Source organism: Canis aureus, chromosome 6 (assembly GCF_053574225.1).
Source record: "Canis aureus isolate CA01 chromosome 6, VMU_Caureus_v.1.0, whole genome shotgun sequence".
Lineage (NCBI taxonomy): Eukaryota > Metazoa > Chordata > Mammalia > Carnivora > Canidae > Canis > Canis aureus.
Window position 1 is genome coordinate 42,759,465 of NC_135616.1, and position 12,273 is coordinate 42,771,737.

General features: G+C 58.1%; 1 protein-coding gene and 1 long non-coding RNA gene across 2 annotated transcripts in view; one reads left to right on the top strand and one right to left on the bottom strand.

Annotated features, from left to right (window-relative positions):
• The first annotated feature begins 749 nt into the window (after window positions 1-749).
• On the top strand, window positions 750-4,441 carry LOC144315970 (uncharacterized). The gene is made up of 3 exons (XR_013381702.1): window positions 750-1,332; window positions 2,490-2,797; window positions 3,821-4,441. It is a non-coding gene; the product is annotated as an uncharacterized LOC144315970 (long non-coding RNA).
• A 174-nt stretch (window positions 4,442-4,615) lies between these two features.
• The window catches only part of ITPKB (inositol-trisphosphate 3-kinase B), a 93,026-nt gene continuing 85,368 nt past the window's right edge, over window positions 4,616-12,273 (bottom strand). Inside the window, exons 6-8 of the mRNA XM_077901321.1 lie at window positions 11,646-11,747; window positions 9,980-10,051; window positions 4,616-7,882 (exon numbers count right to left, since the gene is read on the bottom strand). Coding sequence (XP_077757447.1) covers window positions 7,667-7,882; window positions 9,980-10,051; window positions 11,646-11,747 — 390 coding nt within the window. The 3' untranslated portion in view covers window positions 4,616-7,666. The remainder of the gene's footprint in view (window positions 7,883-9,979; window positions 10,052-11,645; window positions 11,748-12,273) is intronic.

A 12,273-nucleotide genomic window follows, 5' to 3' on the forward strand; every position in this document is an offset into this window, starting at 1 on the left:
GGCACCCTGCCTGTGCCCCCGCAGACCCCCAGCACAACACTCTTCCCAGCGAGTGCACGAGCCTGCTCACCTGTCCGTCTCCATGCACGCCTGGGCTCTGATCCCGGCTCTGGTCCTGCTAGCAGCGCACCTTGCTCACGTTTCCTAATTTATACAACACAGGTAAAGACACCAAGGGTACACACGTCCACTGTTGTGGCGCCCTTTAGGAGGTTTGGTATGTGCGCTGCTCACCATCCCCCCTAGCTGTCAGAGCTTCCGACGTCATTGCTGTGGCCGCTGTGGCCCAGCAGGACAAAGGTGCAGCCAGGCGGGGGGAAGCCAGGAAACAGGGAAACTTTGCCCCAGGGCACTTTGGTGGGCCGTGAGCAACCAGCGAGTGCATGAGCTCCCCCCCTTCCTTCTTCTGGAAGGCTGTCCTGCCCACGACCATCCGGAAGGGGGCCCTGTGCCCTGCAGCCTGCTGTGACCACCTCTGTGGGTGGCAGGCTCCACTTCACTCAGGCAGGTGTGCTCAGAAAGCATGACTTCCATTGAAGTAAAACAGGGCCACTGCCGATGGCAAATTGTCCCAGTGTGATACCATTTGCCCATGATTTGCAGAAACTATTTTTAAAATAACCCAAATCCATGGCGCCGCATTGAAAACCACAGAACTTAGGGATGTTCTGACCCCACCGCCACCCCCCAAAACCGCTTTACTCATTCACAAGTTTGGGAGGTAGGGGATGGGAGGTGGAGCAGGGAGCCGACTGCCTGTTAGTTCGCCGCAGGGTGGGGGGCTGCCCAGTGCTCCCCCAGGCTCCCACGCTGGAGCCCCACCCCAGGGGCACCGTGTTTGGAGCAGAGCCCGGGGGAGGGCGGAGCGGTGGGCCCTGCCTGGGCGGCTGGGTGCCCCTCCCTGAGCCAGACCCAGTGGAGCTCACCCTTGGCCACGTGAGGTCTATGGGAAGCCAGGAAGGGGCTCTCCAGAAACCAACCAACCAGTCCTTGATCTTGGACGTCCAGCCTCTGGAGCCATGAGAAGATAAACTTCTTTTTATTGTTAGGATTGTATCAGACTGGTTTTCTTTCTGCTGGAAAAAAACCCAAGCTGCAAGCGCTCACACATGACTGAGGTGCGAAATCTTTTTTCTCACTGAATTTTCTGCCCTGGCCTCACTCCTCAGGGCTGTCTGTGCTGGGTGCGCTAAATGCCAGGGGCAGGCCACCGCCGTCGCTGTCGAGGGAGAGAGGGAGATGACCTGCACACTGTGTCCTGGCGTTTGAGAGAACACAATGCAGCTTCTGTGTTTCTGTGGGAGGCATGTGAGCCGGCCCCTGAAGCGGCAGGTGAACTTGGTTCTGCCCAGGCTCCAGGGGGTGGGGGGGTGGGGGGGTGGGGGCAGGAATGACTCTGTGTGTCTGTGCGCTGGGGGTCTCTGGGGGAAGGCAGGCTGCGTGGGCTGTGCTTACGTGCAGGGTCATATGGATTCTAGAGCAAACAGGGCCTCCCAGGAGCTCCTTGGAGGCTGCACCCCCCTGCCCAACTCTGGCAGATTCCAGGTCTTGCCTGCTGGCCATGGGGGCCGGAGCCAAAGCCTGGGTCCTGCAGCTCAGCCTCACCCCTCGGAGAGGGCCATGCTTGAGGTCATCATCTCCAGGGCCTCATCAGGTTTACAGTCACCACCACCAGGACTCCTGGCTTGACCACAGGCCACCCCTAAAATTCTGTGATGCAGCTCCGTGCCTGGAAAAACCCTGCCGCTTCGTCAGTAGTCAGTTGTGTGGGGTTATGGGAAAAGCTTGAGTCTCTTGGCTTATCAGCTATGTGACGTGAAATAAGTGACTCACCCTCTGTGCCTCTGCTTCCTCATGCACAAAATGTGGTTAAGGAAGCTCCTCTTACAGCATTTTTGTAAAGGTTGTACTAAGGGTCATGAGTCACCTAGTGTGGTGCCAGGCTTGGAGTCGTTTTTTGCCTGTGGCCGCTGTCAGTGTGAGACAAAGATTGGGGGACTGTCCCATAAAGGGACAGATAGTGAATATTTCAGGCCTTGTGGCCACGGAATAACTGGGACACCTATCAGTTCCAGCGTTACAGTGTGAAGGCAGCCGTAGACAGCACGTAAATACATGAGCATGGTTGTTTCCAATAGATTTATTTACAAAAATAGGTAGTTCTAAGGTGATGCCTTTCAGAGGGCTGGATTGTTCAGAGAGGGGAAGGGGGGCCCGTGGCCAGACGGCCTCCAATGGCAGACACACCCTTGCAGCGAGGGGGGTGGTGCACCTTGCCATCCCGGGAAGGGTATTACAAACCAAAGATTCTTAAGCCAGGGCCCATCAACCACCTGGGGATTTCTCCAGAGGCTTTGGTGGGGACAGAGGGTTGTCCAGGAGTCCCTGAATTTGTATATAAAACTGTGTATATGCTTATGGGCATTTTTCCGGGAAAAGTGTTTGTTGTTTCCTTTAAATTATCTAAAGCATCTGTGATTCCCCAAAAGGTGAGAAACCACTCTGTTAAGCCAAGTGAGTCTCCAGACTTCAGTGAGGACCCTCAGTGACCTTGGGGTCCCGGCTGATGTGAGAAGAGGAGCCAGGGTCGCCAGGCCTGCCACTGCTTAGAGACAGGCTTCCTACCAACTTCTGGTTCTCACACTGGTTTGAGGAAGATTTCCTGCTGCTCCCCCATCTGGAGACAGCCCAGCACTCCCCCAACCCACTGCCTACCTTCAGGAAGCTTCCTTCCTCTGTCTCTCTCTCCTCCCCAGACTTGGCCGTTTGATGGGACTCCAGCTTCCTGACCAACTAGGTAAGGGGGTGAGACCCTCAGTCAAAGAAATGCAAGGGACAGAATGGAGGAATGGCCAGAGGGTGGGGGCAGGATGGGCACTACCCTCTGGTGTTTACTGGAAAAGTCTGGTCCATCTCGGTGCACAGAGCACTCTAGATCGGAGCAGTGCAGCAATGGCCCATGTTGCCAACATGGTCAGGGCCCAGTCGGCTCCTGTTGCCGTCACCGCACTGACCCACATGGCAACTGAGGAGGCTAGCAGTGCCACCCGAGATGATGCCCTATGAACGGGATGACCAGTGGGAGGCAGAGCAGGGGCACGGGCATGTCCACTCCTATCCCTGACTCTCCTGGGACTGACCCGAGACTAGTTTGTGGGCCTCTTTGAAGACGTCCTGAGACGGAAGAGTGGCTCACGCCTGCTGATGCTGCCCATTGGCTTGTCCCAGCCTTGCTCCACACCCCCTCAGTGTCTGGCCCCTCAGGATAGTTCTCCCTGATAAATGCCAGCTTTTACCTGGTTTCTAGGCAACCCAGGCCACGCCAGGCTGGTGCCAGAAGTGACCTGGAAAGCAATAGGTTTCCCTGGGCCCAGACCAGTCCTGGCACAGCCAGTAACCATAGGGAGGCAGAACCTTGGAGTGGGAGTTTGAACTTGGATTGCCTGCTGGTCTGAAGGTGGGGAGGCCCCATCTCTGGTGGGTGATCACCAAGCCCTGTGGGGCCACAGAGGACAGAGTTGTGAGTGGAAGGAGGATTGGCACTCATGCATTCCAGGTAGTATTTGCTGGTGCTCTGCCAGCTGGTCTCGGGCAATGACAAGGTCTAGAGTATAAAAGGAGGGACAGCTGCAGGGGGGTGCAGGTCCCAGGGGCCAGGGAGCCCACGCCAACAGTGAGTCGTCCTCCTGCTGAAGGAAGGGCATCCACACACCCAACAGCCTTAGTCACCAATGGTGCTCAGGGCGCTCACCAGCGCACACGGCTAGGCACCTGTCCCGGGCTTGGCTCTGCTAGACGCTGAACAAACACCATTCATCAGGGGCAAGACCTGGCCTTCGGGGTGACATCCCAATGGCGTGGACAGACTGGCTGCAAACCCCAAGAAGATGCGGGTAGGACCATCACTGTGGGAGACGGTGGCTGGGGCATCTTGCTTTTGCCCAGCATCCACACCTCTGCAAGGGGTGAGCGAGGTGAGAGCGAGCAGCCCCAGCAATCAGAAGTGGTGGACAAGGAGAGCAGAGCCCTGTGCTTTGAGCCTGGGACCCAGGACGGGACAGGCTTTCTACCTGCAGATGCTCCCCAGGAAGGAGAAAGACAGAATCAGGTCTGCAACCAGGCAAAGTCTGGATCCGAATCTCTGCTGCCCGTTTAATACCGGGTCACACGGTTTGGCCTGTTTCCCCATCTGCAACACGCAGACTACAGAGCCCTGTTCCTGGAGGTGATCAGGGCCCCAAGTGGGCCAGAGGCAAGCCACCAGCCCTTCACCTTGCAGAGCTAGGCTACATGTGCAATGGCCTCCTGGTGACTCCCCTCCCTGGCTGATGGTGGGGGTGAGAGTGGGGGGTGGGGGACAAGGACTTCTTTGTGGCTGTTCCACGCCCTGAATCACTGTATAAAGGTTGTGTGGACAAGGCTAGAAAGATTAAATTTGAAGACTGTCTTAAATCCTTTGCAGATAAAAATGTTACTCAATCTGGGCTCCCATTTCTGGGGGGTCCTCAGAGCCCCAGTGAAATCCTCTGGTTTCCAAAGAGTGCCACTGCCACCCACCCACCTCAAGGTGCTTCTCCGGGGTTTAGGGTCAAAAGGACTGCACAGCAGACAGCACTGCGGTCTCTTGGGCCTTTATTCGGGAAGGTACAGAGCAATGCGATCTATTCAACAGGCACTGTATGGGGGAGGGGGGTCTGTAACAGTTGTTTCGTCCAGGTGTCTTGGCAAAAGGGGTGCAGAGGGAAGGAGAACCCTCTGGGGAGTCGTCTCCTTCAGAAGAAAGGCCCTGGCAGGGGGCGAACACCCTGCCTCTTCCCAAACCAGCGGCCTGGGTTATATACACACGGAGGGTGGCCTAGATGCGGGGAAATCTCACAGCTAGATACAGCCCACAGGGGAAAGAGTCCATCTGGGGGGGGCAGTGCTGTGTCTGGGCTCTTTCCACCAAGCAGGAAAGGGAGTTCAGAAAGAAGGCACAGCTTTCAAACAAACAGAATCCAGCCTCCCAGTCTTAGTGTTTTGTGCAATTAAAAAACCGGAAAAAAAATAAATATAACTTAAAAACTTCTTACATGACACTAAAGGCAAGTCTGGGGACGAGCAGTTGAGAAACCTTCCTCGAATACGCTAAGCATGCTGAACACTGAGAATGCCCGTGGGGGGGGAGGGTGGCGCTCACCTGGACACAGGTGCACATGGCTTGTCCCGCCCTCCTGGCACCTGAGCAGCCAGGACCCAAGGCTAGGCTGGGAAGGGTTCTAGGAAACTCCACTCCAGATCCATCTAACCCTCTAGGACAACGGGGAGGCAGGGTGGCAGGAAGTTGGAGAGAAGAGGTGCGAGAGGAGAGCTGGCAAGTAATACAAAACCCCAACCCCTAAGGAAGAGCATAATCCTAGAAGATGCCACTTCATACCACTTTCACAGCTAGAATGTGACCTAAAGCAACCTATTACCAGTGAGGGCCACCATGGACCTCCTCTAACAAACAAATCATTTGCATTTTAGCGCATTGTTGGCCAACAATTGGCGCCTGTTTAAAGTGCTTGGAAAATTTGTTCTCTTAAGTATATTGAGCTGGTCCCCTGCACTTTTTGTTCAGAGCATTAATTTGCTTCAGCAAACTTTCTTCATCAATAGAGAGAGGTGGCTTTTGGCCAGCCCAGTGCGGTGGAATCACGAATCTCAATGTCTGAATGAGCAATGTCCCTTCCCCGCAGACCTCAGGTGCGCGGACCACCAGGCCCCTTCTGTGCGGTGGCGAGTGACTCCGGCCCCAGAGGTCCAGAGCTGGCTTTGGTGCTCCTGCCTTCACCGGGTCACATGCTGTCACGAGGCCTCTCGTGCTCAGCCCGCTGGTGGAGGGGGGGGGTATGTGTGACTTTTAGCAAAACCCCACGCGGGAGCTCACCACGGTTTTGAACAAGAGCCAGGAAGCTTCAGAGCGATTTCCTTTTTTAAAATCTGTACTTACACATCCTCATGTGTCTTACCCTCCGCCCCCACCAACTGTCACTCACCCAGCAGGAAAGGGGAAACGCTGGCATGGCCTGGGGAAGTCACAGGTCCCCCCCCCCCTAGAGACCCTGGAGCGACAGGGGGGCAGCCCAGGAAGTCCTGCCTCTGGATCGGTCCCTCCAGGCTCACATATCCGGGTACACATGTCTCCACCATGTCCTGACACAGCTCCCAGCAGAGCAACTGGCCCCAGGGCCTGCTGACAGGTCAGAGCACAATTCTGGGCACTCCTGCGCCTCCAATGGCAAGGGGGGTGCACCTAGGGGCACATCGCCAAATGGACACAAAACTGAGGTCTTTGTTCTTCAAAAGTCATGCCAATTTTACATTCTTCTCAATAATAGGCTTGCTCGAAAATTAAAATACGACTTAATTAGCTCCCCAGTAATCTTCAAGCAACCTAGAAGCACCAGGAGGAGATGCCTGGAGCACCCCCTCCCTGCCCCTGGCACCCACCACCCATCCTGGGAGCTGCCCACACCACCTGTGGGAAATGTGGGTCTGAGCCTTTCAGGCCTTAGGAGTTACTTTTGGGGGGAATGAGGCCAGTAAGCCAGAAACCTTGTTCTGACCTGCCCAGCACTGCCTGCAAGCCCTGCCCCCAATCTGCTGGGGATTTCAGCTCATGAAACCCAGCTACGCACCGGGGGAGGTGGTGGTGGTGAGGAGTTGAAGGGATATAAGGGGAGTGTGCTCTAAAGGTCCTGTCCTTTTTCCTCTGGGGGCTGGCGTGCCCTGGGCCACCCCACCCAGAGCCCCAGACCTTGCCATAGCAAGGTAGGGAGCTGGAGGCACAAGTGACTCTGAGGGTTGGGTGACATTCCTGGAAGCTCAGGTTTGCAGTGTCCTCTGAATGCAGAGGGCGATAATCAGATGGAAGAACACAGCTCCCGCCCCCTCCTAGGAAGGCCTAGGTCAGAGAGCATAGCTGATCAACAGCAGCATTCTCCTGGCTCTTGGGGTCTGGCCCAAAGCTGGAGGGTTGGCACTACCAGCTGGGTGGGTCCCTGCTTGAGCAAATCACCACGCGTCTGTGGGCGCCCCAGGCCGCTAAGCAGCGAGTGCTTTACTCACGGCCCACATGCAGTTCCCAGTGGTTTTTGTGCCCCAACTACCAGAAGCCTGCAGCCAGGCGCCTGCTGAAGCAGGGTTATTACAAGGCCCCTCACCCGGGCCCCCAGCCTCGGAGGATGGAACATGCACAGGCTGAGCCTGGCAGTGGCACGAACTGCACCGGCCACCAGGGGGCAGCAGGCCCCCGTAGGACGCGAGGCCCCGGCTGCGGCAGGCTCTGGCGTTAGGGACCCACCCCACTGCACCTGAGCCTTCCTCCAGATCTAAACCCCACGGAGCCTCCCTGCAGGCGGTGGAGCCTGGGTCTGGGCATTCCGCTTCTGCTTGGCGATCCTACTTATAGAGAGAAGCTGAAGCCCCAGCTCCAAGAGCAAAGTCACCAGAAAAATCTCTCATCTCCTCTTGGAAACCTGAGTCTCCTCTCTACAATGTATCCTGTAGTGCAGATCGGGAGGGTCAGTTCTGGGGCTTGCACCCAGGTGGACATGAAGGTGAAATTGAGGAGAGAGGAAGCAGAAGGGGAGGAGGGAGGGTGCAGTGAGGCGGGCGTGGGGTAGGGGGGTGGGAGGGGGGCTCAGGTGAGTGGGGCGCCCTGGCACATTTCTGCCAGGATGTCGATGAGGTTGTTCAGGCCGGAGAGGTAGCCGTCCTCCCGGTTCCCCTCTTGCCAGGGTACGTTGTGCTGCAGGGTCTGGCCCTCGGGCAGGGGCGTGGTCTTCCCAAAGTCGATCATCCACACCTTGGCCTGCTCCTTCTGGTCATGGATGAAGAGGAGCGAGCTGCCGATGACCTGCAGGGGAGCCAGGAGCGGGGAGCTGAGCAGGGCCTGCCACACTGCAGCCAGGGTGCACCTGGGACAGCTCCCCCTCCCGCCCCCACAGGGGGCAGAGGCCACCAGCTACCAGGACAGCCTCCACCTTCCGTGAGGACATATGGGATGACAGACCCCCACCCCGCAGCCCTGGCCTGCACACTCTCCACTATTGCAGGCCACGGCTAAACCTCGGGACCTCATCATGCCCTTCCTACCCCCGGACTGTGTGGGTAGAAGGGAGGCGCTGAGGAGATTGCACACTCTGTACCCAAGAGCAGAGGAAAGGCTGCCCACAGGGGCACATAGCCCCCGAAGGGGTGTCAGTGAGGCCCAGATTCCAGCAGCACAACGCCAGCAAAACCTGCACAGACAGGCCTAGGACCCTTCTCTGGGGACCTGGGGCACTAATGAGCCCCCCCACCTGCCCCCACATTCCAGACCAGGTCAGAGCAACTGCATGGAATAAAGTGCTTTCCCCAATACAAACACATCCCCTAAACCCTCCCCCAGGTCACTGTGTGGGGCTGGGGAAGATATGGAGTGTGGGGAGAGGGTGTGGGGTCCTGCCGGGGGCCCTGGGAAGGACAGGGAAGAGCCCCTGGAAATGCTGAGCCCAGAGGGGGCTTGCTTCTTCCCAGACGGAAAATGCAGAAGCCTCAGCTAATCTGGCCTCTTTCTAGACCTGAAGCTTCCAAATGAGACTCCAGAGAGAGTGCAGCAAAAACAATTTTCCAGAAATCACAGCAAAGGTGCAGAAGAGAGGAGAGGAGTGGAAGATGGGGCTACCGGGGGGGAGTGGGGTCCTTTGGCCAGTGGGGTGGGTCCTGGGGCTCAGAGGCCCACAGCCCCTGTTCCCTGGAGCAGGCAGGCAGGCTGCAGTGGGGAGGTGGGGAGGAAGGCTCCAGCAGGGAATCCAGAGGCCCTGGGAGGAGCAGAGGGCTTGGACACCTGGATCTCCATGAAGACGAGGGGAGGGAGGGGCAGCCCGAGAATGGCTAGGCCAGGAGCCGCCCCATCTGCCCTCTGGGCACCCCAGTCTCTCCTCATGGGCAGTCCTACCCAGGCACCCGCCAAGAGCCACCACGTGGGACAGGTGCACCCTGACCACGGGGCCAGACAGGGATAATATCCAAGGACCAGCTGTGTCACTTGCACAAAGATGTCATGAGGCCAAGCTGGGACTGGCCCACCTCCTTCTGGGGCTGCTCCCTATGCCCGGAGTCCTGGGATCTCCTGTCTCCTGTTTCTCTTGCTGTACCCACAGCCCTCTCTCTGGGCAGGGCTGAGGTGGAGGCTCCTTCCAAACATGACCCTGAGAGAGGCTGCTTTCTGGAAGGAGCCACAAGCCTTCAGGGAGCGTGGCTTCCCTGCTTTCACACACACCCAGGCATGGCAGCAACTGTTTCTGGGGGAGCAGCGTGCATGGGTATGTGAATGTACATGTACGCTCTAGGGGCCGGGGGCTCTGGACTCTGACCTCAGGTCTTACAGACCCTCCAGGAGACCTGCTGACAACTTCCAAACCTCTCTTGGGTGTCTGGGTTCCCTGTCTGCTGCCTGCTGCCCCTGCAGACCAACAGGTGCAAAAGCAGGAGAAGGTGGAAAGTTCTAGCTCTGCTTCAAAAGTGGTGCCTGAACACCAGCCAGCCCCTTCAGAAGATCTCGGGTGGTGATGGGTGGTTGCTTCAGCAGCTCTAGGAGCTCTGCCCTAAGACCCTGGGGCATGTGGGACAGAAGTCCTGCCACAGCCACCTGGAATGGGCAAACCTCAGAAGCTGGGAGGGAGAGGGAGACGTGAGAGGATGGTGAACACAGCGCTCAGGCAGGATGGCCCTGCGTTCTCCGTCCAGGAGGCAGATGCATGATGATGAGGCTCCTGCAGGTAGCAAGGGGCCTGATCCCAGGTGGCCTGCCTCTGGCTGCATGGTCCTAAAAATGCCACTCCAGCTTCTAGAACAGCAGATCTATTAACGTGGGAGGCACGCTCACAACTCAGGTGGGCAGGCCCAAGGGCCCTGGCTGACCACACAGAGCACAGCTCTCTACCCAGGAGGATGAAAGCCCAGTATCTACCTCGTGGCACTTGAAGAAAGGAGATACTTCGAGGGTGGCCCGGATGTCCTTCAGCCGGTCCCGGTAGGCGATCTGGGAACAGAAATGGCCAGAGTTTTGGACACCTGGGGGCTGGGTATCTTTTAAGCCCCACGTGGCCTGTTAGACTTGCTGGTGTCAGAGTGGAAGGGACTTTACTCCCTGATTTCTTCCAGTCTCCCTCATCTAGAAGGGCCAGAGACTGAGGCCCAGGCGAGGTAGGCAGCCACGCTTTGTCAGTGTCAGGGAGTGCGGGGCCTCCCGTGCTCCCTCGTGAGCGGGAGGTGTAGGAGGGACAGCCTCCACACAGCCCTGCAGCCCCTGTGAGCTTGCACACAAGGGCAAAGTTTATTCTGGAACGCCAGCAGAGTGGAGGCTGCATCCCAACAGCCTGGTTGCCATGGTGTCTTCCAGAATACAAACTTCCATGCCCCTGACCTTCCAAAGGACAGAGCAAGTGGGAGAGCCACAAATACCTCTAACGGTGGCCTCTCTGCCGAGCCCTCCGTTGGGGATTGAGCTGTGCTGGCTCTGGGGGTGCCTGCCGTCCCCAGGGGCCACGGGGAAGCCCATCACATGCAGGCTCCCACGGTACCCGGATGCCCTTCTGCAGCAGCGCTGCGGCCTGGGGCTTGGCCCCGCAAATAAGCCCTCAGCAGAGGTGTGGGGCTGTGCTCTGTGGCAGCCACTGCTGAGGAGCAGGTGACCCGGAAAAAAGAGGGTTTGGGCTGTGGAAGAGTTTGGGTGCATACCCCGTGATCAAAGCCTCCTTGCCAGGAGCTAAGGAGGGCCTCCCCCGCCTGAAAAGGAGGGAGGGAGATCCTTGGGTCTGGCCAGCGAGGAGTCTGCTCGTAGGAAAGGCTGTCCTGGTCCACCCCCGTTCAGAAAGTGCCTGTCCCCAGGGGCTCTGGGGCCCCTGTCCCTAGTGTGCCTGGGTCCATCCCGGGGTGCCTTTCCCTCAGGGTGCAGAGGCTCAGCACACCCTACCTCCGTCTGGAGGGCCAAGTTCCCGACCCCAGAGGGCAAGGCCTCCATCCAGCCTGTCTACTATTGCAGTGGCAAACGTGATACCACTTTGTCCCAAACCTGTGCCACTTGCACCTGGAGCTCAGGGAGAACCGGTCAGTTCTTGCTGGGGAAGATAGGGTGACCCCGCCCCAGACACACTTCCCTCTTGTGGCTTCATAGGACCTGGGGGAGGCTCAGGGCCTGGGGGAGCCCTGGCCGGCCCAGGAAGTGTTGGGGAGTGTGGGGGCCAGCAGGCTGCAGGCGGCCGACCCACATGCAAGGTCCAGCTCTGTCCTTTCCTAGCTAGCTGTGCCTTGACCTCTCAGCTCCTCACCTGTGACGTGAGGACAAGAATGTCCCCACCCCAGAGGGCCACCCTGCGGATGTGGTGAGCACACAAGCGCACAGCAGACAATCCCCATACAGGAGGGAACCAACCCTGGAGCCATGAGGTGGACGGCAGGCAGAGACCCGGCCCCCTGAGGGCCCCATCTACCCTCGAATGCTGCTGGCAACCGAGTCGCCCTCCTCTTCACCTGCCCAGCGGAAGCCTGGGGCCGGCGTGTTCTGTGGTGGCCTGGCTCAGTCTAGGGCTGGCCAAGAGCCTCAGAGGGCACGGGAGTGGGGGGCCCTGACTCACCAGGATGTTGCGGTTCCCCTTAGTGAATTCTCTGAAGGCCTGGGTGACTTGTTCCCTCGTTTTGGTCTTCTTAAAGTCTCGGTTCACAGAGCCGTCTTCTTTCTGAGAAGGAGAAGGACACCCGCCCAGGGGGGTCAGCAGAGGGCCCATGGGCAGGTGTGGCACCTGCCCACCCGGCAATCCAAGAACACAGAGCGGCTAGTTGGGCAGCAGTGCAGAGGGGACCAGTCCTGAGCCCCACAAGGGAGGGTGGTGGTGGCAGTGTCTCTGGCAGAGTGTGGACAGTCAGGGAAGGCCTGGGAGTGTGGACACCAGGGATGGAGGAGCGAGACAGATGGGTCTCAGATTCACCCAGGGTCTGGCCCTGGGAACCCGAGTGCCTAGGGGTCCCTGCTGTCCAGAGGTGCCCTCCCTCACCAGACAGAAGAGAGGGGCTCCCCACCCCAAAGTCAATGAGGATCCCTTTGTAATGTAAGATCTTTTATCGTGGGTTCCCTGGAAGCTCAGATATAATACTGCCTGCCCATCCCTGCTCCCTGGTCCACCCAGTGCCAGAGATTGCTCTGTCTTCTTAGTCTGGCACCATGTCTGTTCCAGGCTCTTCCAGGAAAGCACATGGAGCTTAGCT